This window comes from Platichthys flesus, chromosome 3, assembly GCF_949316205.1.
Source record: "Platichthys flesus chromosome 3, fPlaFle2.1, whole genome shotgun sequence".
Classification (NCBI taxonomy): domain Eukaryota; kingdom Metazoa; phylum Chordata; class Actinopteri; order Pleuronectiformes; family Pleuronectidae; genus Platichthys; species Platichthys flesus.
Window position 1 is genome coordinate 14480112 of NC_084947.1, and position 26289 is coordinate 14506400.

The 26289-nt window shown below is 42.4% G+C and overlaps 1 protein-coding gene across 2 annotated transcripts in view; it reads right to left on the bottom strand.

The window, feature by feature from the left end:
* LOC133950801 (EGF-like repeat and discoidin I-like domain-containing protein 3) overlaps window positions 1–26289 on the bottom strand; it is a 108132-nt gene that overhangs the window by 18938 nt on the left and 62905 nt on the right. For both annotated transcript variants that reach the window (XM_062384933.1, XM_062384931.1), the window contains exons 5-8: window positions 21539–21720; window positions 14436–14591; window positions 13290–13434; window positions 12637–12821 (exon numbers count right to left, since the gene is read on the bottom strand). In XM_062384933.1, the coding sequence (XP_062240917.1) occupies window positions 12637–12821; window positions 13290–13434; window positions 14436–14591; window positions 21539–21720 (668 nt within the window). The remainder of the gene's footprint in view (window positions 1–12636; window positions 12822–13289; window positions 13435–14435; window positions 14592–21538; window positions 21721–26289) is intronic.

Genomic DNA, 26289 nt, shown 5'->3' on the forward strand with positions numbered 1-26289 from the left:
GGAAATATTCAGAGAGACCAGAGCTTCAGGAATTATTTGATAAAAGGTGGTGCTGAGCATTTTTAGAAACGTGAAAAACCCAGAAAAACTGCTTTGGGATGGAAATTTACAAATTCATCCACACGTCCCAAGTGACGGATAACAATTATTTCTAAATATTAATAATAATCAATTATACAGAAACTTTGCACTTACCGTCTTAAAAGAATTTTGAGTGTGACGAGTTATCAGGTTAATTATATAGATCAAGTGAGAAACCCTGTCTGGAAATGGACAACTTCATTTTAGGATAGAAGAATCAATGTCACTTACTATACCACTTATTTATACTGAACTAAACACAAGTTATGCCATTATGTTCACTGCTCAACCTCAAATATCAACACACACACGCGCACACACACACTTTTGAGTTTTTTGGGGGAGCCAGAAATCGTGATTTAATGGATGCCATAAGAATGATGAGATGAAGACTTTGTTTGACTTGGTGAAGAGTCACGTTCTGAGAATCACTGCCTACACCTGCCTCTACACTAAAGTCCACTACCTGAAGAAGAGAGCGTGTGAGGTGTTCCGTGTGCCCGAGCCTATCAGAGGACATTCAGGCTAAAAAGAATGTGTATATGTGTTGGCAGCATCAAGCTCCAGTAGAGTGTCTAGGAAGTGACTCTGGACACCAGTGTCAGGTGAGTTGTTCAGCACCAGTGTCACCAGTAATCACCCCCTCTTGTGAACACGGTGCTGGACCTGGTGCTGCTGCTGCAGTTGACTAGCAGGAAGATGGACACGCTGCTCCATCTGCTGAGGAGAATTTACACTAAGAGTAGCAGAACTTGTGATCGAGCAGCAAGGCTGAGTCAGCACAGGCTCAGCTTATATACTGTATGTGTGTGTGTTGCCAGCATTAAGAACATCATGTCTGTTAACTGAATAATCCACTGATCCGCTACAACTGCAAATGGAACCCTGGTGTGAACCAAACAACCAAACTGAGTCCGTTTGAAAAGGTTCTGGTCCATTGTCTTTGGAGGACACGCCCCACGTTTCAGAGACAAATCGTATTTCTTGTCTCAAATTGTAGCTTAATTTCAAACAAGCTCACTGGGGGATTTATCATTGCTTTACAAGGACATTTACATTTTTAGACATGAACTCAGGAGAGGTCCGCAGAATAGGGACCGGACTTTCTCTGAAGCTTAGCATTGCATTCTTCCCACATGAAAAAAAGCAAAGGAGATTCTCCAGTCACACACGTTCATAATTACACAGTATTATCCGGAATCTGGGGTATGAGTTGTGGTACAGCATGAAGGAGTCAGGACATAACATATAAATTCTGTGGAAGTAACGTGTTTTTTTTTTTAACAGTGCATCAGCCCTTATCAACAGAAACTCTTGCATTATTTCTTTTTTCCATCCTGGCATATTTGTAATATATAGGACCCATTTTTTTGGTTTTGTTTTACATCCTGAGCGTGTTAGAAACTTGCTCACGACACATACTCCAGATAATCTCCTGCTGTGTTCTCGGATGGGCTCACTAACTTTCTACTGAGGGGCTGGCAGGGGAAACCGCAGCGACTGTCATTTGCCTTCTCAGGTACAGTCCTTCCAGATGAGCTCAGTACACGTCTGAAAGCAGCTGCAGTGCGTTCAGAGAACCTACTGCCTAGAATGTCCTCACTCCGTAAGGTCTATAAGTCAATATAGAAGTACAACACCCCCACACACACACACACACAGAGTGAGTAAATCTACAGCATGTCCACATGGGGTGGTGGGATCGCAGCAGGTAGAACTCCCTGCTGAGCGCTCACACTGTGTAAGAAGCTGGTGTGCAGACAGGCTGGAGTGTGACTCAGGTGCCTGGGAGCACTGCGCATAGTGAAAGCAATGTCACAGATATCATACAGAGTTAGACCGGGCAGTGTGGCACTGACTACACTTTCCTGCATCAACGTCAACACTTTATTTTTTTTATTTGACATGTATGGCCGGCATCATTTTTTGGAGACTGCTAAATGTGGAGTGTGACTGGAACACAAACAAACATCTACACGTGAGATGAGCTTCGCTACAGAGCGAGATGCTGTCTTGTCTTGGCAGAGCATTACAAGAGTCAACTGCTTGGCTGGTCAAGGCACACCTTGCAGCCAGAAGACATAAATAAGAGAAGAGCACTGTTTGGTGACTGATAGCGAATTGCAACAAGGTGACAGCTGCACATATTGGTAAACAGTTTTCCACAGCATGAGCATTATGCATTAAGCATCCCCACCTCTCCTCGGCGCGCTGGTCTTCATGCCAGCACACTTTGCATGAAACAACGTCACGTGTCACAAAAATCTCCTCAGGATGCCGTTGTTACACAGATAACGAAGGGACATTGACATTTATGTAGCCATGTGCATGAAAAGACCGGAATAAACCACAAACCTCAGAGGCAGAAAGATCACAGACATTTCCTTCATGTTAGTGGAACAGCTGGATGGCTGCGCAGATGTGGACATGTCATTTAGAACAGATATTTATGGGCCCAGAGACGTTATTCTACTCATTTTGATTATCTGCTCACATCATATTTTGCTCCTATCGTGCAAATCATTATTTCCACGCATCCAGTGAAACATCTCAATATATTCTGCATGGATTGGAACAACATATGATTAATGTAGAATTGAATTCCTATTTTCTAACTTCAAAACAAAGGCAGCCCTTTATTAAGCCTGTGTTTTCAAGCACGGACATCACTATCTGAATTTATACTAGGCACATAGCCCTAGGGCAGATGGAGCCCTGTTTCAGCATGTCAAGTTACGTCTAACCAGTGGCAGGAGCCGGAGATGGGAACTGGCCATGGCAAAGAAGGGACAAGAAGGAAATCGACCATGGTGGTCTGGATCATTTAGAGCTATTACAGCAATGAGCAGCATCTGCAGAGCCATCAAGTGGCACACCGTGTCATTGTGAGTGAAGTGAGAAATTAAGATCCATGTGCATAAAAAACGGCCTTGATTCTGCACAAGTATGGGACACGGAGGATTACACACCCATCTGTAATGTTTGCTGTAACTAGACATGTGATGGACACTGACTGATAAAATCTAAAGTAGTCTGTCTCTCCCTGGGATCTTGTCTGGAAATCTGTGAGTCATGCTGGAGGGAAGAAGAAAACTGCTTCCTGTTGGATTATTTAACGAGAGTCAAATGTGAACTAGTTTAATCACGTGAAGTCACGTGTTCCTATTCTAACAGTGATGATACAGGTCTTTAAAGGTCCTGCCAAACAGGGGAATTAAAAATAAAATCTTTTACAACACTTGCTCCTTCAGTACATCATACCTCACTGCTCTCTCCCCTCTCCTGCATCGCACATGGAATATAAAATATTCATATCAAATTCTCACACATGTGCGCACACACACACACCCACACACTCTGCACAAAAACACAATGTGCTTCACACGCAATACAAAGGTAGCCATGCAATTACATAATAGATGACAATTAGGCACATAAGTGGTCTATTCAAGAAAAAAAAACGTAACATGGACCTAATTAAAGCCGACTTTTTTTCTTTCTTTTTTTACCACAGAGGCTTAGCTTAACTATTCTGAATTAATCATAACAGTTCAGGATGTAGCAGTGCTGCTTAAGTATACGCCATGCTCTAGGGGTGCATAACATAAAGATGTCTGACTTAAACATATACAAGTGAGTGTGTGTGTGGGGGGGGGGGGGTATCCTGCTTGTCAAGAGCTGGCTTTCAGACAACCTGAAACCACAAGATATGCATGCAGAACACACTGGACCCAATCTCGGCTGCACTGATTTAAGCTCTGGCACCTACAATTCCGACAATTCCTGCAGATCCCACGATTACAGCCGGCGCTGCTGCAAGCTCATGAATCACTCATCCCAAGATAAAACAGATAAATGCGTCCTACGCTGGCTGAGAGCGGGAGAGAGAGATAGAGAGAGAGAGACAGACGTGGAGGGCGCGGGAGGGAGATGAGGATCAGGATGCAGTGTGGAAGGATAAGATGGCTTCCTTGGATAATGGAAACAATGGAGCAGCACCACAGGGTTCCAAGCAGACCTGTGCATTTAAGGATATAGTTGGAGGGATGAGACACTAAAGAGCGCCCGACTGAATCAGGAAAGCAGATGGATTTACCATCCCTTCCGTAACTTCATTTGGCAGTTAATTGAATCCACATTCTAGCTGCAGGGGAAATTGAATAAAAAAAGAGTGAAGAAAGAGTCATATTGGACCGGATTAAAATGAGGCTCTGACGATAATACACTAATGAAATTTACATCAGCCATGTTTTCAAATTAGTGCAAAGACTTTCTAAGATTATTCTTAAATTCTTGATTAATGTTCTCAAAATGATTGAATTTCTGCAGGCACATTTTCTCAAGCAATATACTGTATTAATGTCTCATTAAATTCAAATAAGTTTTGTAATATGATGGAGTCTTGAATTTGGTAATTTAGATATCAAGTATCATATGAGCCCGATCTGACAGGCTTCTCTGTAGAAGATTTATGATGACCCTTAATAATAACCCCTTAATATGATTCTCCACATTTGAAAACTTGCCAAGTCTTAGTATCACATGCACTGTGCAAAACTACATGGTGCTCGGATTGGATTGGCACATCGGCGAGGGCAAGTGCTAGCTGAGGAATTTGCAGTCATGGTTACATCCATTATTCTGGCTTCCAAGTTGTGTATCGGTGGTCGAGGCCACGGCTCAGATTTTGTCCACAAAGACGTAGATTTATATCTGATATTATCATGTTAACTCTGTGAAGGTTGAAGCAAGATGAAAAGCATTTGGAAAGAAATACAGGTTTAGAGTTATGCTATACTGAGAGAGGGTGCTCTTTACAGTTGAATGAATCACCCCCACACCCAAAATAAACCTTATGCAAAAAACATAGTCAATAAAACCCCAATAATGACCTAAAGGCCCAAACAACTGCTGAATCTATTTGTTTTCACTCAATGTTGTCATTTATTATTTATGGTAGTAGATTGGTCCATCAAGCGCGACACTGATTGGTGGTTAGAGTTTAGAGCAGGTGACTCACAGTGAAATAACCCCAAACACTCCTAGTCCCTCAAATTGATCCAATTTTGCACCGATCGCTTGTTGTCTGATCGATGTGGCATTGTTTGTTGGGACCCAGAGTACACACACAAAACCGGCGCCTATGCACACAAGTGTAGATACAGCCTGTCATATCAGCAGGTACGCTCAGGCCATTGTTACTTGCATTTCCTGTATTTCATAATTTTTTCAGGATCACAGCGGCAGCTGAATAGATGTGTGCTTCTCGCTGATTGCGAGAGGAACCGCCTCGGGACGTTGTCCCTCTCACATCGGTTCTTTAATTAGTTCAGCAAGAATACCTGACTGCAGGTGCTGTTCCTTTTGACTCAGCTTTGGGCACAGAGTAGTAGGACAAGTGGTGATAAAACCCTGAGCAGCCGATAGAACAAAGAATGCATTTAGTGTTGTTAGAACTCTGAATAGTCAGGTCAGCGGGGACATTGCTGTAATCTATTTTAAGCCAGATCAACACGGTAGGGCAGTTATATGAATGCTGGATTTACGATGATACTCTCTATATTCTTCCTAACAATTCATGGACTGTGTTTTCCATTGGAAGGGTATCAAGCTTGAAGGACACGGAAAACAGCTCATCCTTGAAAGTTCCCCATAAAGTCTTACAGTCCATCTTCCCATGCAAGTCATTGCAGTAAAGTAGCAGTGTCCTGCTCTTGATAATTGTTATTCCCTATGATCAAAATCCCTCTTAAATCCTTACATGCAACAATGCCTCCATGCTCTCTGAGGCAGCTCCTCTGTTTTAAGAAAGGACACGCTTCATCTTTGCTGCACAAACCCTCGAGAAGTGATGATAGTTTGGATGGGACAAATTAAAGGCATTCTTCTCAGCGGATGGATGAAACAAACACCAAACTAATTCTATTGATTAAAAGGAATAGAGTTTGTTGTCGGCGGCGCTGTATTTGAGGAAGCAATTTGATTAGGAAGCTGTGCCTGGCAAAGCCGGTGTAATGATAATACCCGGTTTGATTACAACAAATGCTCGCTCGCAGGCATTGAGCGGGAATCAATCTCACATTATGTCTCCTTATTGTTCTTTCTAGCCTGTACTCCACATGGGACAATGCTCTATGTGAAGTGTCAAAATGAACAGAGAACTTTAGTTCTCATTGGCTGGTAGAGCTGCAGAAATGTTCTTCTTAGTGCCTTAGATCATGCAATTTGAATTACACTATTACTTTTAGAAACTGTGAATCACTCTAAGAAACAAAACCTGGAATTTGTCATTTTAAATAATTAAACCCAATTGCAGGAAAGCATCTGATGAAAGGCATTTGAAACACATGACTGATCTGAAGCTGATTTTGTCTTTTGAGGTGTAATTAAACCTTTCTATGACAGTATTATACCTTTTGAATGAAACATGTGTTTGGCCTAAAATCTCACACTGTTATAGCAATAACTACTCTTTCTGAAGTGACTTAACGGATTTTAACTTTCAGATACAACTGTATGATGAAGTGGATTTTAATATATACATATTAAAGTAGAGACAGAATTAGTAATTGAAATATCTGTAGTACCCTCTATGAAAGTGTAGCATGTATTTGATCTAAACTATTATGGTTTCAAAGGGGAACTGAACAGTGGAAGCACAAAGCCGCAACTATAAGTGAAATCCATTAACATTGCTAATTTTAAAATTGGTTTAATTTGACATTGCTCTCTACAGAAATAGTTTCCCCCACTTACACATTCTGCTTCTGCCTCCTCGCTATATGCACCGGCTATTCTTAAACAGAGCGAGTCCCTCACTGATGTCTCTACATTTCAGTGGCTCACCTCTCGCTGTCTGTCTTTCATGTCAAATCATTTATCAGTGGTAATTTGCTGGACTGTCACGTGTCCTCTGCTTGTCCTCCTGGTTCTGGGAAGCCTAGTCTGCATATCAAGTTGTCATTCTCGTATTGATCTGACTTCAGCTGAGGGCTTAGTAAAATGAACTCTTACCTGCTTCCTGGGGTTTTGTTGCTTAAAACAAAGGAACACATCTATTCCACTCAGTTAAGCAAAGTAACAAGTTGCTGTGAGAGACCGTCAATGAGAAAAGTCATGTCACTCACTGAAGGTGAGGTAGAGGAGACTCAGTGTGATTGGGCTGCAAACATTTATTTCACAGTGCTGGATCATCCCGGATCAATTGAGGCGTAGCATCAGTGTGAAGTGCTGCAGGTACTGTGCCCATTCTGGACATGACAAGTCTACACTTAACTACGCTGACATTTCACCTGCTATATTCAAGTGGAGGCCGGCGCCTTGGATGAACAATCTCTAGGGTCCAAACTTTTCGTCTGTGAGATTCTCAGCAGGATAAATTCCGATATCATTATACGACATATCCAAAGTATAAGACAAAATCGAATGTGTCCATGAAATGAAGGGATCCCATAAACCCTTAAAAACATGACACACTGGCCATGACAGAGAGTAACTACTCTAATACTGTAATCTTTCACTTGAACCAAAATGATATCATCGACCCAAGTACATCAAGAATCACAGTTCATCCATCTAATGTCTTGGGGAAACATGCAGGCACTAGGCACTGGGTAAAGCAAGGTGTCTCAAAGCATGTAATGGGTATAGCTTTTTAAAATGTAAGTGCCAGGAGCCGACGTTTATCTGCCATTTATCCCCTCGCTCACCAATTTCCTGTAGGAGACGATCATCTCCACAAAGCTTGACCCATGAGTGTCCATCATCTAATTCTCATTCTGAAAGGCACTAAAGTGGAGGATTGTATTCAAACCACACAGAACATAGTGATGCCATCTAGTCTGTCTGCTTGCTTTGCTCCAAACAATTTCTGCAGTTCAAAGTCAGTAAAAGAAACGGCCACGACCCAGTTCTGTCATATAGTTTTTTGAGGATTATCATATCTTCCAGCAGCAAGAACTTCAGGGTATTTGGCAGTGGGATAAATGGCTTTTAAATCCTGCGAACATTATTTTCCTGTTTTACTGGGAAATACATAGTGGTATCGTGGTAATCAGTCATCATGAGGGCAGTAGCGTTTCCTCAAGAATCCCAGACTTTACTTTGCATACAGCTCCAACCAACTGTCACCAGTGAAGAGATATTGGATGAAGAAATGCATGAAGGTAAACTGGCACCGGAGTAATAACACTGTGGCAGCAGCCTGTCTCGTGCACCTGCCAGTGTTAATACAGCGTGGACTGTGATAGTTCACATTACTTATGTGTCTCCAGTTGCCTTTGCCTCCCCTGTCTTGGTTTACCGTCTCCCACTGAGCTTTCCCCTTGGTCCTGTGTGTTCCTGCAGTGAGTCACTCCTTCCCCCACATGCATGCAGGGGCCTACCTGCTAAGCTGCCACGGTTTAGTTCATCAGTATCTGCCAATGAGAAGCTCCACTCCCGCAGTCTTTTCCTTAATTAAAATGTTACGTGTGCTCTGCATTAATCAGAGTACATTTACACCGTAAAGTACCTTGTATCCTGTGACTTTGCCACACTGCCTTCAATACAGAACACCATTTTGTGATATTGTTGGGCAAACATGTCTAATGAAATGGAAAAATCTATTTTCACGTCACAGTTATTAAATTATAAAAACTACAAATACTGTCTTAATATCTTCAAATCCTGATGACACGTGCTAACTTATATTGAAAAATACCATACGCAGGCCTTTGCCCTACTTATCTGTAAAATTTTAAATAGAATGTTATGTTACAGCTGCATTACCACATTAACCAGGCTGTTCACCGATGTGTGACGACTGCAAGCTGAATTTAGCATAGCGCAGATGAACTGTTTGCACAAGAGATACTGAAGCTCTTTCAAAGTTTCCACACAAAGGATTTAGCTCACTCTGCATTGTCAGAGGCAGAGGTGATAATCAGGGTGCCACCGCCACACACCACACTTATTTATCACTATAAGGGGATAATTGGGTGAGAAAACCTTCAAGATAGAGGATAACAAATGCATCGCTACAGTGGAATTACTTTCACGGCTTGTTCTGTAACCTTTGCGGTCCACAGACATATTTTAAAAAGTTGCAAATGAAGTGATGAATGATCGTTGTGAGCAGAAGGCCGTGTGCTCTCTACACAACACCTTATATAAGTACGTTACATGTTGGGTTGTTGTTTGACAAAAAAAAACTAAAATTACAACTCATCATTAATCACTGTATTTCAATGATATGCACTTTTATTATTTAGGATATATATATGTATAGGGCTTACACAACATGGCTAAGTAAGGGTTATAGAAGATGGCACTGGGAACTTGAACCTGAGGAAAAATTGTAATCTGAGAAACATATAATTTCCTACTTCTTGAAATATGAATAATCAAAAGAATAGGACTGGACATTGACCATCAAATTCCACCCAATTAATGATGTATGAGTGTTGGTGCCCAGCAAGTCTGCTGAGTCATTGCCTTCACAAAAATGAGATGGACAGATGGGCATATGACCCACAAAATGACGCCACTGGCTGCGGCCATCGTGGATTCACAAAAATAAAATGGCCCAAAAAAAATCAATGTAACTGCCTGGACCATCAGTGGTAGTTATCTGTACCTCAAAGCACAAAAGGAGAGGGCAAGTGAGTCTCGAGGCTCCCTTTTAATGGTCTAGTCGCATTGTCTAAAGAACGATTGGGCAAGTGCATTTAGGGCATCTCCAAATCCACTATTACAAGTTTAACAGTGGAGAAATGGGTGCAAGAGAGAAAATGGTTTAAAACAGCTTCTATTTAGTCTCTCAATTAATCATGGGTGTGTTTTCAGTTTAACATGTGATAAACCAGTCCCATCTCTCTTTCTATTTAAAGGTAAGGTGTGGAGTGGACCATCTGTCTGTGTAGGTGAATATATCTTAATAATGTATTGTTAAAAGTGCAAATGTTTTCCTCTGCCTCGTGATTGGAGGGCACTAACAATGCACCTGACAACACCCCATGTTGACAACCATGATGCAGGTGCCTTTGCTACTTAAACACATCGGCTGTGGATGGAAAATTATTATTAAGTATTTGTTCTTGCTCGACAACACAAAACTTATTTTGAGTTTTCTCTTTCCTTATTTTTTTTTTTTTGCTGTCAGTCGTGATGCCACCTGGCACCAACCTACGTAGAGATGGAGAGGAAGCTCAACCCCGCCCATCGCCAACCAAACTTCTCACAGTCCCACTTGTCAGAATACGCAAAAGACATGTTGCTTTACCAGGGACACTGTGAAATTGGAAAGTAGCTCGTGCCTCTCTGACAAATTTCTCCTTGCAATGTGAATATGTTAATGTGCACAATTAACTAATCAGCTTATGCCAGCTGGAGTACTTGGCAGCTCAGCCTGACAGATTCCGCTCCTCTCTTGAAAGCATCTTGAAAGATTGTGGCTCGTTCTCCCTCTGAGTAATTCTATCGCCTGCTAGGCTGGAATAACGTCAGCTTGGAAATCCCAGACACAGGTCCAGTTCTAAGTGTTTTGGTCTGTTGAAAAATACATGTTACTCAAAGTCATTATATTCAAATCCTGCATCGGGGTATTTTAACTGTCAATTCGGATGCGCATACTAATCGGTGCAGGTTAAAAGACAAACTTGTCTATTAGCTGGTGGTTCAACTGTTTGCAATTCAAGACGCATGAAGTGGTCCAGTGTGATATTTGGTGACTGTATATAATTTCCCACTGCATCTACTGCACAGCAGAGCCGTTGTCTTGATTGATAGCAAGACTTAGCTTGTCATTAAGGATGATTAATTCCATTCATCTTTAAGGTTTAAAGTCATCCGCTAATGTCACTGAAAAATCTATTATTTACCATGGCAACCGGCTTAATGAGGACACAGATAGTGAGAGTTTAACAAATGCCCACAAGAAGATCACTAAATAGAAACTGGAAGGACAACCTTGCAGTTGCACGCCTCCGCAAATCAGTCAAGATGCAGGAAACAACATCATGCACTCTGCTCCTGAGGCATTCTGTTACATGATGGCCAGAAAAGTGTTTTTGTTGAACATTATAATGTCATAGTGAAGTTTACCGTTGACTAGTCATAGTTAGTCAGATGTCGCATTCATTTGGGTGGCTGTGACTGAGGAGGTAGAGCGGTTCGTCCACTAACCCCCGATTTTATTCCTTGAACAAGAACCTCAAATTGCCATTGACGGCTGCACTGTATGAAAGTGTGTGTGAAGAAAAGCACGACAAAAACACAGACCATTTACCATTTAGAATGGGATGTACCCGACAGACAACCTGGAAATATAATGCCTCCGACCACAGCTGTCGCCAGCCTGGAGGGAACAGCCGTATGAACATGAATGTGAAAGAGCACTTTACAATACATAACTGGTGCTTCTCAAAAGCCAGGTATCTGATATGCCTGTGTGCACAGAAATGGACCTGGGCAGTGGAAGCCATTGATTGTCTCACTGCGAGTGTATAGCATCTTCCCCTTTCCTGTTGGCACAGCATGTAATATGAGACCTCAAGTTTTCCTTTACCCACAGCAATCAATTTTGCTCAGCTGAGCTTCCTGGCCGGGATGGGGCCTGGCTAAGTATCTGTCTCCTCCGACACACGGCCCTGCATAACCTCACCCTCGGCAAAAAGCTTTCAGCGTAATAAAAAAAATATCTGACTCAAGACCCGGACAATCTAATAACAGCCAGACACGTTGGTCTGACTACAGAGCGCTATAGGTGTCACTGCTAGGGGGAGGGATGTGTGTGGAACACAAGTACAGGAGAGAGGCCGAGAAAGGCCAAGAAACCACAGAGATCACTCCGGTCCTTATTACCCCGAGAAGATGATCCACATCACAATCTCTTCCCTGCTATCAGATTTACAGTGAGAAGTAGTTTTTCACAGCAAAGACCATTACTGCCTTTCATTGTAGAAACGTACAGAATCCAATATATGAGGCCATACACGATGACATATGTGATTGAGTCTGGTTGATATGTATCTTAAACCTCTATTAATCTGACATATTGTGAAGCAGACAGACTGGGGTGTAAATGTTCACTGAAGACACGGCTTGTCCCTTTCAGGGGACATTTTTGGCCATCAGTTACTGTAATGAAAACAAATGGATTGGCTGGTTTCATAGAGATAGAAAGCCTGGGCTGCAGCCAAACATAACGGGGGCACAGTCTGCCAACAGAGGCAGCGTGGGTGTTGAATTCAAAAAGACTGGCATGGAAAACAAACAAAAGATGACTACCTATTACTGACTGATTCCAAGAATGATACTGAGAGCGAGCTAATAGATGTAGGACTTTGAAATGTCATTTCATTCCCAGCTCATCAATGAAGATGATGCTGTGAAATATAATTGAATCCATTGGCATGTATAACCACACTGTCAATTACTATGCCATGGAGGTACGAGCTGATCCTTTGAGTGAAAGTCAGCATCATCCGCAAGAACATGGCTGCCTGTTGTTCTTTCCACTGCGTATTTGTAGAGTAGCCACAATGCATAACTGATGTAGCTCAGATCACATCTTACCTGTAGCCACTGAGACTGGTCACTGCGTCCAGCTGTCCAAGCATTGACCTTGCCCTGTTTGTCCAAACGGGCCTTTCCAGGCTCCCACGTGAACATGTCCATGTTGAGCGTCCTGAAGATGCTGGAGGCCGTCACCTGGTAGTCCTGGACGTGGCCCGACTTCATTCCAAGTGGCTCAGAACAGCCTGGCAACAATTCAAAAAAAGATTTTCTTTTAACATACAGATCATGGACTGTGTAAGAAGATAGACGATGGATCCCCATATGCTCCCAATACCTAGAAATGAACCCAAGAGATCCCAGATACTAAAGCTGCCATCTTGAGCTGATGGCGTCTTTTAGCACCAGAGTCTGGACTGGTTATTCTCAGCTGTCAATTATGTTGTTTGACCCCATTTTGATAGAATCAAATAAGCACTCAAACATACATCAGTCTGTAAGAACTTTATTTAAACTGTATTTGAACATTTTGTTTGGCCCATGTCCCATCCACTAACATAGAGAAGACATTTTATAACCTATACTGCCGTCCATCTTTAAAAACACAATGAAAGTGACATAGACCTAAAAAGTATAATAATGATGGACATACTGAGGTTTACTTTGTGTGAACAGTTTGTGAGAACACAAGGAAATAACCCCGGCTCACTCACCTGTTAGCTCGCAACCGAGCAGCTCCATGCGTAGGGTACAGTGCCTCCTGCAGACTTGGGGGTAAATGCGCACGTACTGGGCTTCGATGGGAGGAGTGAAAGAGGTGGCCGCCGGAGCGTTGTTATCAACATTTCCTCTGAAAATCTGTTGCAGGGGATGGAAATAACAGCAGATGGGGGTGGGCAGGACAGTGAAGCGGATCAGTAATGTGGCAGTCTATCTGGCGCGCTCTCTAGAGTCTACTCCACACTCAACAAATTGCTGTCATTCAAGGTCAATGAGCTAGAATTACAGGCGAAAAATAGACTATTTCTTGCACCATTTGAGCCTGTAATTCATAAGAACAGTGGTTTGGTTTAAATTAGTGCTCCAGTTATATCGTGGTACCTTCTTGAGTGTTTTATCCGAATGGCCTGAGCTACTCTGACAGAGAGTCTCTGATTGTAGGGACTGATGTGCTGCATGTGTAGGGTGCAGAGCGAGAAGGAGGAGAGCAAGAAAAGGCAAAGGAAAGATAGAGCCGTGTGTTTGTCTGATAGAGGAAACAGGAGCTGTCACTGGCTGGCAACAAATCAAAGTAGAAAGGAAAAAAGAAAGAGAAGCACTACTGTATAGATATTTGTCCCAGTCTGCTCCTCCAATCTCAAATTCACACAAATTTTGACTGTCACGCTGAAAAACAAGTCAGACAAGGAACAAAACAGAGATAATATTCAAGTCCAGGCATTCATGTCCTATGCAATAAACGTAGAGAAGTTTGAAAGTCAGGGTCATTCGGAGCCCGGCCTAATGGAAGAGAGCCGTGGGTTTGCTGTCAGGGATGATAGAACGCCGTGTGGCCTATTTGGTGGCTGTTCATCCCCAAATAGTATAAAAATTCAATCTAGACGTCATAAAAGTGGAGGGGGTAAGGGGCAGCAGGATGGGCCCGGTGTGTGCTAGCTAATTAAAAAGCCATCTCATCATGTCCTCCACCCTGCCCTTGACTGACTGCCTCGTCTCCAGTCACTGTGTGTGTGTGTGTGTGTGTGTGTGTGTGTGTGTCTTTGTCTGTGTGTTACAGCTTAAGGGGGAGAGCGGAGAGCTGACAATGGGTGTGCACGCCTGTGATTGTGTGCTTGTGTGTTTGTATGTGTGTCTCTCACCATATCCTCGTCTTTGCTCTTGACTTTGTATGTTCTCCAGGTCTTCCCGTCATCACTGTAGGCGACTTTGTAAGACTTGATGTACTCCGGGCTTCCGATACGCTTTGCACCCTGGGTAATTAGGCCCGTAACCCTCATTCTCCTCTGCAGGTTTATCTGTGGAGCCCCGACAAAAGAGACAAAATCAAGAAATTACCATTCCGTTTTCAGACGCTACAAATGTGAGCATCTGTGTCAGTCTGTGCACGACTGCAAGTCATGGGAAACAATTCACTCCCTTGTATCTTTTCTGTCAGGGCCATCCATCTTATTCAGAGAGTCCGTGATCAAATGCAACGTCTAATCAATCCTCACGCTCCAGATCCGTTCTGTCAACCCTCTGCAGACTGTCAATATGGTGCCAATGTAAAGTGGCTTGAAGAGCCAAGAGGAAAAGAAAGAGCTTAGAGAGAGGAAAGTGATGAATGCTCCGATAGATCCTGCTTAGTGGGCACATAGCAGGATCATTATTACCTAAGCGCAGCGGATGTGTGACACGCCCTGTTTGACGTGCTTGTTACTTACAGGCCACTATGTATTTGTTAAGTACAATGAGTAGATTACCACGAATATTTTCCTTTATCAAATTAGCAACATCATTTTTTAACAGGATTGAGATTTTGCAATCATTGGAGATGTTCATGTTTAATTCATGTTTTTGTGTTTACATGCATGTGAAGTCTATGAATAGACTTTGCTGGTTAATAGCTTCTAAAAGATCCTGCTATAAAGGGCAGGCACCTCTCCCAGCAGACATTATGTCAGTGACTAGTTGTACATCTTCCAATCAATAATTTTGATGCAATAAAAAAAATAAAAAAAAGTCAAGGCGAGAAGATACATTCGGTAGAATTGTCTGACAGAAGTCTCAGCAATTGTTAGGTGAAAGCAATGCAAGTGCTTGAATTATTATATTCTTCTTTCGGTTATATAATATGGTAAAGTGGCCAAGCCAAGATGGAAAATATTTGCAGACACTAGATTCGACACTAAATCATATTAAGTTGCCCTTTTATTCTAAACCTGGGTCCAGGTCTGGTTCTTTTCACCAAGGAGATTGATGTACTAGGAGAATGATTTCACCCTGGAGAGCAGCGTGCAAGCGAGCAGCAACTTACTTCTGTGACAAATAAGATGAAGCAAATAATCGGTGATGACTCATTCATTAATCATTTTGGCACTACATTCCCAACCTTTAATTTTCAGGAAGAAAAAAAAAGACTCTTGAAGTTCGCCTCATCCAGCTCTTTGACAAAGGATAAAAAGAGAGCTGTCTTTTTTCCAACTGCAGAACTGAGGGGAAGCAGTAATACAGTGTTGAGTGCGTATTATGCACATGGCCATTAACCTGGAATGGAAAAACTGAATTCAAAAAGGAATCCCAGACTTAAATAGGATTTGAACAACTGCCATGAATTGGACGAGTCTGACTCAAGGTTGCATTCTTTCCTTTGCTCGATTTTTAAGTTCATCCATTCAACAGACCCAAACCCTGAAAACATATTGCAAACACAGGCATCTATTTAAGAACACGAACGGTCTAACTCCACTGATAATGTGATCCTATTCAGGTCGGTATTCTGGCAGTCTGAGCTCATGTTCTCAGACTGCCAGAAATGGTGGTAATACTATGAAATGAGCCAATTTACAAGTAAAATATTAAAGAACCAAAGCTCCCATGGATAAGCAGAGTCCACCGAGTTAAACTCTCCTTTTCTGTTGATGAAAAAACTGCAGGTTGTGTCTCCTGGGGAAATTAGAGATTAGAGTATTGGCTCTTCTGGGTCCTGAGCAAGAAAAGAACTGTTGTTCGCCGACCTTGTCAGACACTACTTCAATAATATATAATTATTCTATTGTGAAATGCACTTCATTTCTAATATCCATTTGTAGTGACAAGACTCAATTGCACGTTATTCTCTCCACACTCAAAACAATGTATCAAGTTAATTATACATAAGGATCCTTGTTAGAGCCTCAGAGCTGCACAGACCCACTCTTTCTTATCCCCAGCATTTCTTCCCTCTCTTCAGTTTTCTCCATGGAGATAGATGCTCCTCGCACTAATTAGAGGCCCTGTCACTAAAAGGCCACCGCCCGGGTAATTGGGGCGATCCTTCACATTTTTAATGACCACTCAGAAATGCACCTCTGTCACTTAAGCGTTAATAATGATGCATTTATTTGTTTGAGTGAGGCATCGTCGGGAACATGCTGCCCGCAGACCTTTGTCTGCAGAGTAACAAGTGTCAGTTTGAAGGAAAATGTCTCAGCGTGAGAGACAATTAACTTAAATCGCTTCCAAAGCACACAGAGGTGTGTGAAGATTACCCTGACAACACAAATATGATCAAAATGCATTTTGTACGCTACAAACTATGATTGTTTAATCCCAGATTTTGCAGAACCCATCTTCGTACATGGACATAAAATTGCCAATGATACAGAAACCTTCCCTAAACAAGCATTATGCTATCTACTGCTATTTATACACAGTGTGCATTGTGTACAGTCTTTGATGCATCAAAGTGAAAGATAAAACAGAAAAACAAACATTGTGCGTCCTCAGCAGGCATATGCCATCTCTAAGTTTGTGAGGGATGATGAAAAAGACCAAACTACCAGAAAAAGTTTGGTGTCTTACCCTTTTGCCCTTTTCTATTTCTATATGAATACAGAATTATTCATGGGACTCGATCTGGGGTAAAAATGTATGAGCCTCCAGAAAAAAACGAGATTCTACATGAAACCATTTCTGTTGTCGAGCTTCCTTTGCAACAGAAAGGAAAAACCACTTGTTTGCGTGTTGTGCGATTTCACCTGTTTCCTCTCTGAAAAACATTCACGGCTCGGAGCAAATGTTCAGCAACTGTTTGCAACATCCTGGAACGGACTATCGCTTTCTGTAATGATTGCTATTGAAATTTCACAGATATTTTTGGATATTGCATAGAATGTGATACTGACAAACATGTTATCTCTCATTGGTTCTTGAGATCACATGTATGGTTAAACCGTTAACACAAATAATTGTGTTAAGGAAGCTTTACAGAGATGTGAGCAAAGCTACAGGCTGAGTTAAGATGGCCAGAGGATTCTGGATTCAACATTGTTTTGTTCTTTGCATTTATTTGGATTTAAAGCTCGGTACAGTAAGAAGTTGTGTTTGAAGTTCATCCTTGAAACTATCTGAGCACTGAAAAAAAAACCTGTTGTGCTTTTCTTCTGCAACTTGTGTCCTCAGTGTGAAACCCTCAAAGTAAAATGTCTCTCACTGTGCTCTCTTTATTCAGTACACATAAGGCCACAGTATGACCGGTGTGGCCGGCCATATTCCAATATGTCCAACCACAGTTTCATAACGAATTGGAAGATGTTAACACTTCTCATGATATCAGACTTTGAGTTTTCCTCCGTTTCTAAATTGTATAACTGAATACAGCACCACTTGCCCACTCATGCTCTTGCGCTATCATCCATAAAGTTGTTACCATCAACGTGGACAGTCAGACATCATAGTTTCAGCTGCAGCTTTGTGCTCGTACCAACCCTCTCTCTTTCTCTCTCTCTCTCTCTCGCTCTTTCAGAGTCTTTCACCCTTTAGTCTACCTGTCACCTGGAGTCTGCTGAGCCTGTGAACGATGTTTGTTTCCACTGCCATAGATTGAATGAACTCTGTGGGAAGCGCTGGAGGCACATATGTAAATTACATCTCTTTTTTGGTTTCTTCTTGACTTCTAGTGTGTAAGCAGGAAAAACTATTCTCTTTGTACCTTAACAGTGTTCCCTCAACCTATATTTCTTCTAGATAACAACCCAGATACGCAAGGATGTAATCATTTCTTTGGAGTCATAAGAGCATTGCGTCAGGTTTATATTATTTAACAAGATATAAACAAAAAGCCCTGATCCAAACACCACTGTTACCTTGTGAGAGGACCAGAAATAAGCTGGCCCTCCACTGTCAGTGATTTGAAGCTGTTCAGCCTGGGAGGGTCACCATGGTGATGTGGTAGACTGATATGTTACTCTAAGAATAACATTTGGTAGGAATATCAAACAGCATTAAGTCCAAAAAACGTTTCACAAAAATATTTGTTTGACAATCCAAATGTTTGGTTGAAAAGCATTCGTCAGACTCACATCTCAACCACAGACCAGACCATAGAATGTTATTTGAAAAGGGAAACGCTCCCGAGACAGACGCAGCTTTATATATATATATATATATATATACATACATGTATGTGGCACATGCCGGCAAATGTGACACATAGAGTGGCGACCGGCATCTATACATGGGGTCGTTAACTGTTTAGCTTACATTAAATCACTGTATGCAAAGACCCGTTTAGCCTTCACAAGCGATTGGGATTTTTTCATGCTTCCACACACCGGCTGGCTGGAGCTATGTCTCACTGATATTGGTCGGACCAGCAGCATATTTCCCTCGAGTGTTCAAATGCAATTTAATGTGTGAGCTAGTCGTGGCAAAGGCTGTGGAAAACTGATATTGTCACAGAGAACATGTATGTGTGAAAAGCGTGGGGGGGGGGGGGACGAGCTCGCGCACACGCACAATTCACAAGCACTGGTACCAACAAAGAAACACATTTACAGTCTTTGTGTGCTTTGTCTGCGACTGTGTGATGTATTATTCAAAGCATGTTGCTCTACGTTTGATGCATATGTTGAGGTTCAGGGGGAAGAGAGCAAGCCGAGACTGACGCCGTAAAAATAGCCCTGCGAACCCCATCCCTACCCTGATAGGCCTGTCACCTGTCAGAGGAACCCGTTTCCCTTGACAGACGTGCAAACACAGTCACGCCACATCACTCCGCACAACAAAAGCACATCACCGACTCCTCAGCAAAATCCCAAAACACTGACATGACTGTACACCTCTGTACTCACGTCCCAATTATCCAGGCCCTGTGTAGAAACACACAATGCCGGCAGCATCCTGCTCAACATCCCGGGTGGCATCATTAAAGTCAAACAATGTGTTATGTTCTGTTCTCCTCGCCCTCTCAGTGCGCCAGGCTCCTTCTCTTTCACTCACGCCGAGTCTCTCCTTTTATTCTTTATTTTTTTCCCACATTTTTACAAATCCATTTTGTGCCCCGTCTTACTATTCCCTTGTTGTGACGTACAGCTTCACTTTCTCCATCACGGTGTCACGCTGTAGTGTGTTTTCCTATTATATTTAGTTTACGGTTCACTGTGCATCATGTGTCTGGCAGCAGCTCGCCTCAAAGGTGGTTGTCAGCTCTTCTGTCGTCAAAGACGTGATTGCTGAGTACGACGAATGTAACAAAAGCCGGATTTTTTTTTGTTTACATCATACTTAATCAACTAGCTAAATAATTTACACTGTAATGATGATTTATCAACATGTTGTTTCATCTGGGATACTGTGAAGCATGTGGGACTGAACTGAGCCTGGGAAGAGAACCGGGGTTAATTTATCTAACACGTTTCAGTGCTGGGTCCTGATGCCAGACTATTTGATCAACATAAATCAAGAAAATTGCATTTGCTCACGTCAGCTACAGCTAGATCATTTCAGGTGAGGGGGGGTTCGGGAGCTTCAACATAATCATTTATATCATTGCCAAATGCAATGAGACCTGGGGTTGAAATCCAGTAATATTACACATGGGAAATGAATACTCAGGATTAAGAGGCCAAGAAATAAGAGCACTGGGTTCTTGGCAGGGCAGGATTGGCGAGGACGGAAGCGTGGGATGTGACTGAAGAAATAATTCAGGATTTCTTTTTCTAGGATATTGAACCCTAAAGAACTTTGCTGCCAAAGGCTTTTAAAGCTGAACCGTGAGACCTGATCGTATCGCTGCTGATTTGGGCTCCCAGTTTGTTTTAGAGTTGATTTTAAGGTCCCACTGTTCACTTTATTCTCTCTCTCTCTCTCTCTCTCTCTCTCTCTCTCTCTCTCTCTCTCTCTCTCTCTCTCTCTCAGCCTTTTAGTATCCTTTGTGCTGGTTCACACTTTGCGATTCCCGGACAGACGTATTTAATCTGCTCCAGAAACCCGGCTGAAAACTAAACTGGTCCTGAGGCTCTGGAACGATGTGCTGCAAGAAAATCAGATTACCTGATTCCGTAAATCCTCTCAATTGCTTCCTAAATATTTTTTATCAGCAAACTATCCCTGAAGTGAGTTATAATTTTTCCTTTTTTAAAAAGAAAATATCATACAGTATATTCCAACACTGTTATTTTGTATCAGTTTTCATTGAATTGGTTTTATGCCCTTAGTGCTTTTATGTATTCTCTTTTGAAATATAATTATTTTATAACTTGTTTAATGTTGCTGCCTAGTGAGTCTCTTTATAACTTGGATTTTCTCTAAAAGATTATTGTTATTATTTTTCTCTATTATATTGTTATTTTTATGATTTTACAAAATTACCAGAGGCAGTGGATATTTAGCCTGAATGCAATATGTGTTTTTTATTATTAAAACACGACTATTACTGTTAATATAACTGCTGAATGCTGCATAAATGTATTAAGCAAATCTCTTGACACCACAGTGATCTGCACAACAGAATTTACATAAGACTCGAGACTCCACTGAATAATTACAACAATGCGCCGCAGTTTTGTTTCTAGGGAACTTCTATTGCAAAACTCAACATATGACACATAGCACAGAATACATGGTAATGCAGGTTTTCGGCTGTGGGCATGTCACGATTAAACGTGAAGACAGGAGAGGACACTTAAACACTGTGTCTCACACTTGACTACCCCTGCATCTGTTCTACCCCCAGCTCACTCTTACGGCTTTTTGCTACCATTAAACGAGCCACTCATTTTACAGTTTATGTAATTAATTCAAACCTTGAAATATTGTGTAGTTTATACCCACATCAGCTATAAGTCAGTGAAGAGAACCTAATATAAGATAAACGGATGTAAGTCAAACAAAACTATCTGAAGCCACAACAAACTGGAGACTAATCTATAATTAAGATGGCGCCTTGCATCTGGCCCCGTGCTCGGCTATGCGTGTCACCGGTCGTGTGTCTGTGCTTTACCTGGATCCACGGCCACCTGTCGTTCTCGGCGGCGGTCCAGGCATTGACCAGGCCCTTCTTGTTGAGGCGGGCGAAGTACGGGTACCACTTCTGCAAGCCGAAGAGCGCGCGGTGGGTAGAGGAGGCCGTTATCTGCTGGTTGGAGATGATCCCGCCCTCCATGCCCAGTGGTCCAGAGCATTCTAGGTGAAGAGAGGGAGAGAAAGGCGTCAGTTGACCCTTCACGTCGTGCCAGCACTCAGAAATTTGTTCGACTCAGTCTATGGAATGTATACAGATTTTCAAAGATGCCGCAGAGACCACGTTTTGCTGAGGCGACCTCTGCACAGCATCATCTTCAAAGTCAACAAGCTTTAAATATTGTACATGCTGCAGCATTAAAGGGGGGCACCATGCCAACGACTGAGAAATGCTGTCCTTCATCTTAAAACCTTGTGTTTGCCCTTAAACGTAATTGGTATGTCCATGCACATCAAGAGCTCTTTATTAGACATACCTGTGGTGAAAGGGATTCTGGCAATGTTTCTCCAGGTGCAAATTTATTACTTGGCAAAACAAGTATGTCTTTGTTTTTTAAGTCTAGTGGGAAATCAAATAATAATAGCATGATAAATAAAATACAGAAACAGAAGGGAATCGGGGATGCATCCATATGGTGTGTAAGATCAATACAGCACATGCCACAATATACAATTTCACTGCGGAAAATTCAAAGTCAAAAAGAGTTGCCATAGTGCCCTGAATGAGGTTTGCTCGTTAGCACACAAAAGATGTGGCTTTTCTTTCAAAACATATTGGATTTGATCGGTGAGATTTAGCTGCCAACAGGACAGATTCAATTAAATGCATGCAAATTTTATGCGTGTATACTGCCTCCACAATTATAAACTAATTCAGCCGGAAAGGAGGAAAGGCACTCTGTGGTGCCAAGAAAACAACCTAAACAGTTCAACTGCTGCTGTTCCAGTCGTTGTTCAAAACAACTGAGGGACTTTTCCATCCAAAATGAATCAGAGGAATTGACGGCAGATCCTCAGAATCCTTCAGCCTGAACAAACTGGGTTTGCCAGGTGTGCAAATGCAAATGAGTTTGTCTCTCAATAAGATATCATTTAACCTTGTTTCTTAAGACGTGAGGGCGGAGGGTTTGAATTCTGCTCAGGATGCACAGACCCCCTAATCATTTCATTCGTTCGATAGCCAACAGTGTCTCTTAAACCTGAACAGCATCACAGCTGTGCTAAAGATGTGCCGAATAAGCGCTGACAGTTTCAGTTAGCCGCAAGTCAAGCGCATATGACATAAAAGCAGGCAACACTTTTTCTTTTCTATTTTTTTTTCAGATTTAACATGATTGTGAAGAAAAGTGTTTAATTCTGGAGCCTCCACGTTCTCACCTTTATAACCTATTTCGTTGTCTAAGGAAAAACTGGCAGCATTCATTGTCAGTTATTTATGGTAAAAAAAAATAAAAAGATAAACAAAAATGTGTTGACAATAACACTCCACACTCAATGTTTACTGGGTGTTTGTTATGTCCTCTTAAATATCATGAACACTTGTGTTACACAAGGGAACCACCTAAAGCAAATTCTCCGTCTGTAAAATAATGATGTTGAATATAACCCTCGAACGTACAACACCAATGAATTTATAACCCGCTGCTTTTGTTATTGTGCAACAGTGGAAAACAGCCGTTGGTGATTATTTCAAATAAAAAGAGGACACATCACATTTATAGCACCGCTTTTTGGTGATCAGCGGTGGATCTAATTAAAATTGTATCAGCCCATTTGATTTTTCCCCATTAGTGTATGTCTGGTTACATTTTGATGAAACAGCTGCATGCGACAGCCTTAAAAATCACAATATGAGGAAAAGCTGAGGCAACATGGAAGTGGCCAAAAGAATGAGGACATGGATCAAGTGAAGAGTATAGCCGCCGGCGCTGCTCAGTCATGTAGGGTGAACCGCAAGTGGCCATGTTAACCAGCCTTCAGGGGACGCCTGGAGCACTGGTCATCAGAGGTCTGTGGTGGGATCCTAACCATTTAGGCAAAAGAATGAACCATTTCAAATCCAGCCCTGACACAAGCAGACACACGGGGTATCAGCACACAACGGACCTGGCGGCTCTGGGAGCTGGGAGCTGACTTTCACCACACAGGAGAAAAGCCAAGAGTAAGAGAAGAATGGCACAATGACAACAACCCCTGCACGACCTATCCAGCTGGTAACACAGTGGGGCTCTAGTCAACAGGGAGCCGGGGAGACAGTGACTAATGTCTGAGGACAGTCCAGGGGGATCGACCGAGAAAAGAGCAACGAGTGTACAGCGTGTGTGTCTATGTGTGTGTACGCTGAGAGAGATGTGTTTGTTTATTCCACAATGTTAAATCACTCTCGCTTCACTGGTTTTTCCTTGTGTGTGACTCACCGCTCCCAGACTGATGAGAGGATCGTGTAGGTGGCTGCGGTGGCCGTCTGCTGAAGCTAAATAGAAGCTTGGGGATAAACAGCTCTTTATCTTGGGACGCGGTTAAACCAGTTCAAACCAAAAGGCTTGGAGTGTGAAATTAGAACTTTCTAAAATGACATGTGTTGGATTTGCAGTGACCCTCGCTGCATTTAGCATTTCTTGCACTGGAGCCTAATCCTTGTAATTCAAAGACAACGGATGTTTGTGTGTTTCATTGGCTACAAGTGGCAGATTCTGACAGGGAGTCAGGGAGAAAAAACGAAAAACGCTTCTCACAGGTGAGATCCTTGGATTGGTTGCATTTTCTTTTCTAGTCACTGGGATATGACTGCAACCATATCATGGACCAACGGAATCACCCTTAACTAATTCCTGAAAGTGAAATGGATTCCATTTTTTCGACCTGACGTTATTCTTGAGGTCTAATGTTGCATCTGCACATTTGTCTAGATGTTCTTCTACCTGGGAGGCCCCCTTGTCTGATATTCTCTGTGGATGTTGTGGCAAGACACTGGTGAGAAAGCTGTGGTCCTTCTCACCTTGTGGCAATGATGGACCACTTTTAACGAGCTGCCTGCCAGTCGTCCGTCAGAGCGGCAGAGGCAGCCAGCCCTCGGGCCTTGGCCTGCTGGCCCCTGAGCATACATCAGCCCTGCGACAGCACACATCACTAACACCAGCACTAGGATGATGTGACAGCTAAATCCATCTCCCACAAGCCCTACCTACAGCCTAAACAAATTAGAGCCCCACTGAAATGTATGCAGGCGCACCAATCCTAATGAGCATGCCGACGAAAGAAGGGACGAGAAAAACGAATAATAAAGAGCAGATGTCAACCGTACCGCAGAGGTTCCACAGGTGACTAATGGAATGAATTAAACGCACTGGCTTATATAATATGTAGGTTTCTGACTGTTTCTGCACATGTGAAGTTGGTTTGCAAATTGATGTTTGAATAACATATACTCACATATGGCCATTGTGTGTTTTCTCATTCTCTGTGGTGGTCTACAGACATGGAAATTAATAACTAGGGCAACCATGTGCTTAAAATAACAACACCCAACTCAAACTGGGTGTTTTAAGGACAAGCCAAGGGTGCTGAATTATCTCTTTACAGTTGTGTTCTCAATAACTGATTAATCCAGACCTTTGCTACGGCCAAGACTGCTATCGACACCTCATGGCTGCCACTTGTCAAAGCATTGCACCTTGTGGCATGTGAGTGCACTGGCTTCAAAGGACTCCAACCCAGAGTTCTTCAGTAAATGTGGAAGCAATCTTGAGGTGGATTTCCCTCTCTGGGTCACGGGGGAGTTGCTGCTCAGAAGTGAAGGGGCTTATGTATCTCAGGTCTTGTTTACAAGTGAGGGGAAGATGATACACCAGATGGCCAGGTGGGTCTGTGCAGTATCAGTAGTAATGCAGGCATTGTAACAGATCATTGTGGTAAAGAAGGAGCTGTGCCACAATTCAAAGATATGAACTTACTGGTCGATCTACGTTCTAACCCCTACATTTGGTCACAAGCTCTGGGTAACGACGAAAAGAACAAGATCATGAATAAAAGAGGTCGGAATAAGTCTCTTCTTCGACTGGCTCAGCTTTTGAGAGAGAGTAAGAGGTCCAGTAATACGCAAGGAGTTCGATGTAGAACTTCTGCTCCTTCACATCGAAAGGGGACAGTTTACTTTTGGGCATCTATAAATGAAGCCTCCTGGGCGCCTGCTGTTGGAGGTTCATCAGGCATGCCCAACCGTGAGGAGACACTGGGGATGGACCCAGAACTCTTGGTTTCATATCCCATCTGGACTTTGAATGACTTGGGACCCCTCAAAAGAACTGGAAAACATTGCTGGGAAGAAGGACATCCCGACTATACAATCTGGCACAGATAGGCATGCATGGATGGTGTGAGGTAAACCTGGTGTTCTACAATCAGTTTACTTTCTGCTAAAGGCAGATGTGTAAACAATCATGTTGCCATTAAGATGCTTTAAGATAATGAGGCTCTGGACAGCCACCACGTTTCCTCAATATTGGATCTTTAACCGACTGTTTAACAAACATCAGTGTCTGAAAATGTGAACAATTTCGGCGGTAACAATCACAAATGAGGTTCAACAGAAAGACTGAGGCAACTTTCCCTCTATATAATTAATGCTTCCCTGTGTATTTTACTCATATTTATGTTGACTTCAGACTAAATTGTCCCCTTGGGGGAATATGTTTTCACAGTCATTTCAGTACAATCAACACAAAAGGACAC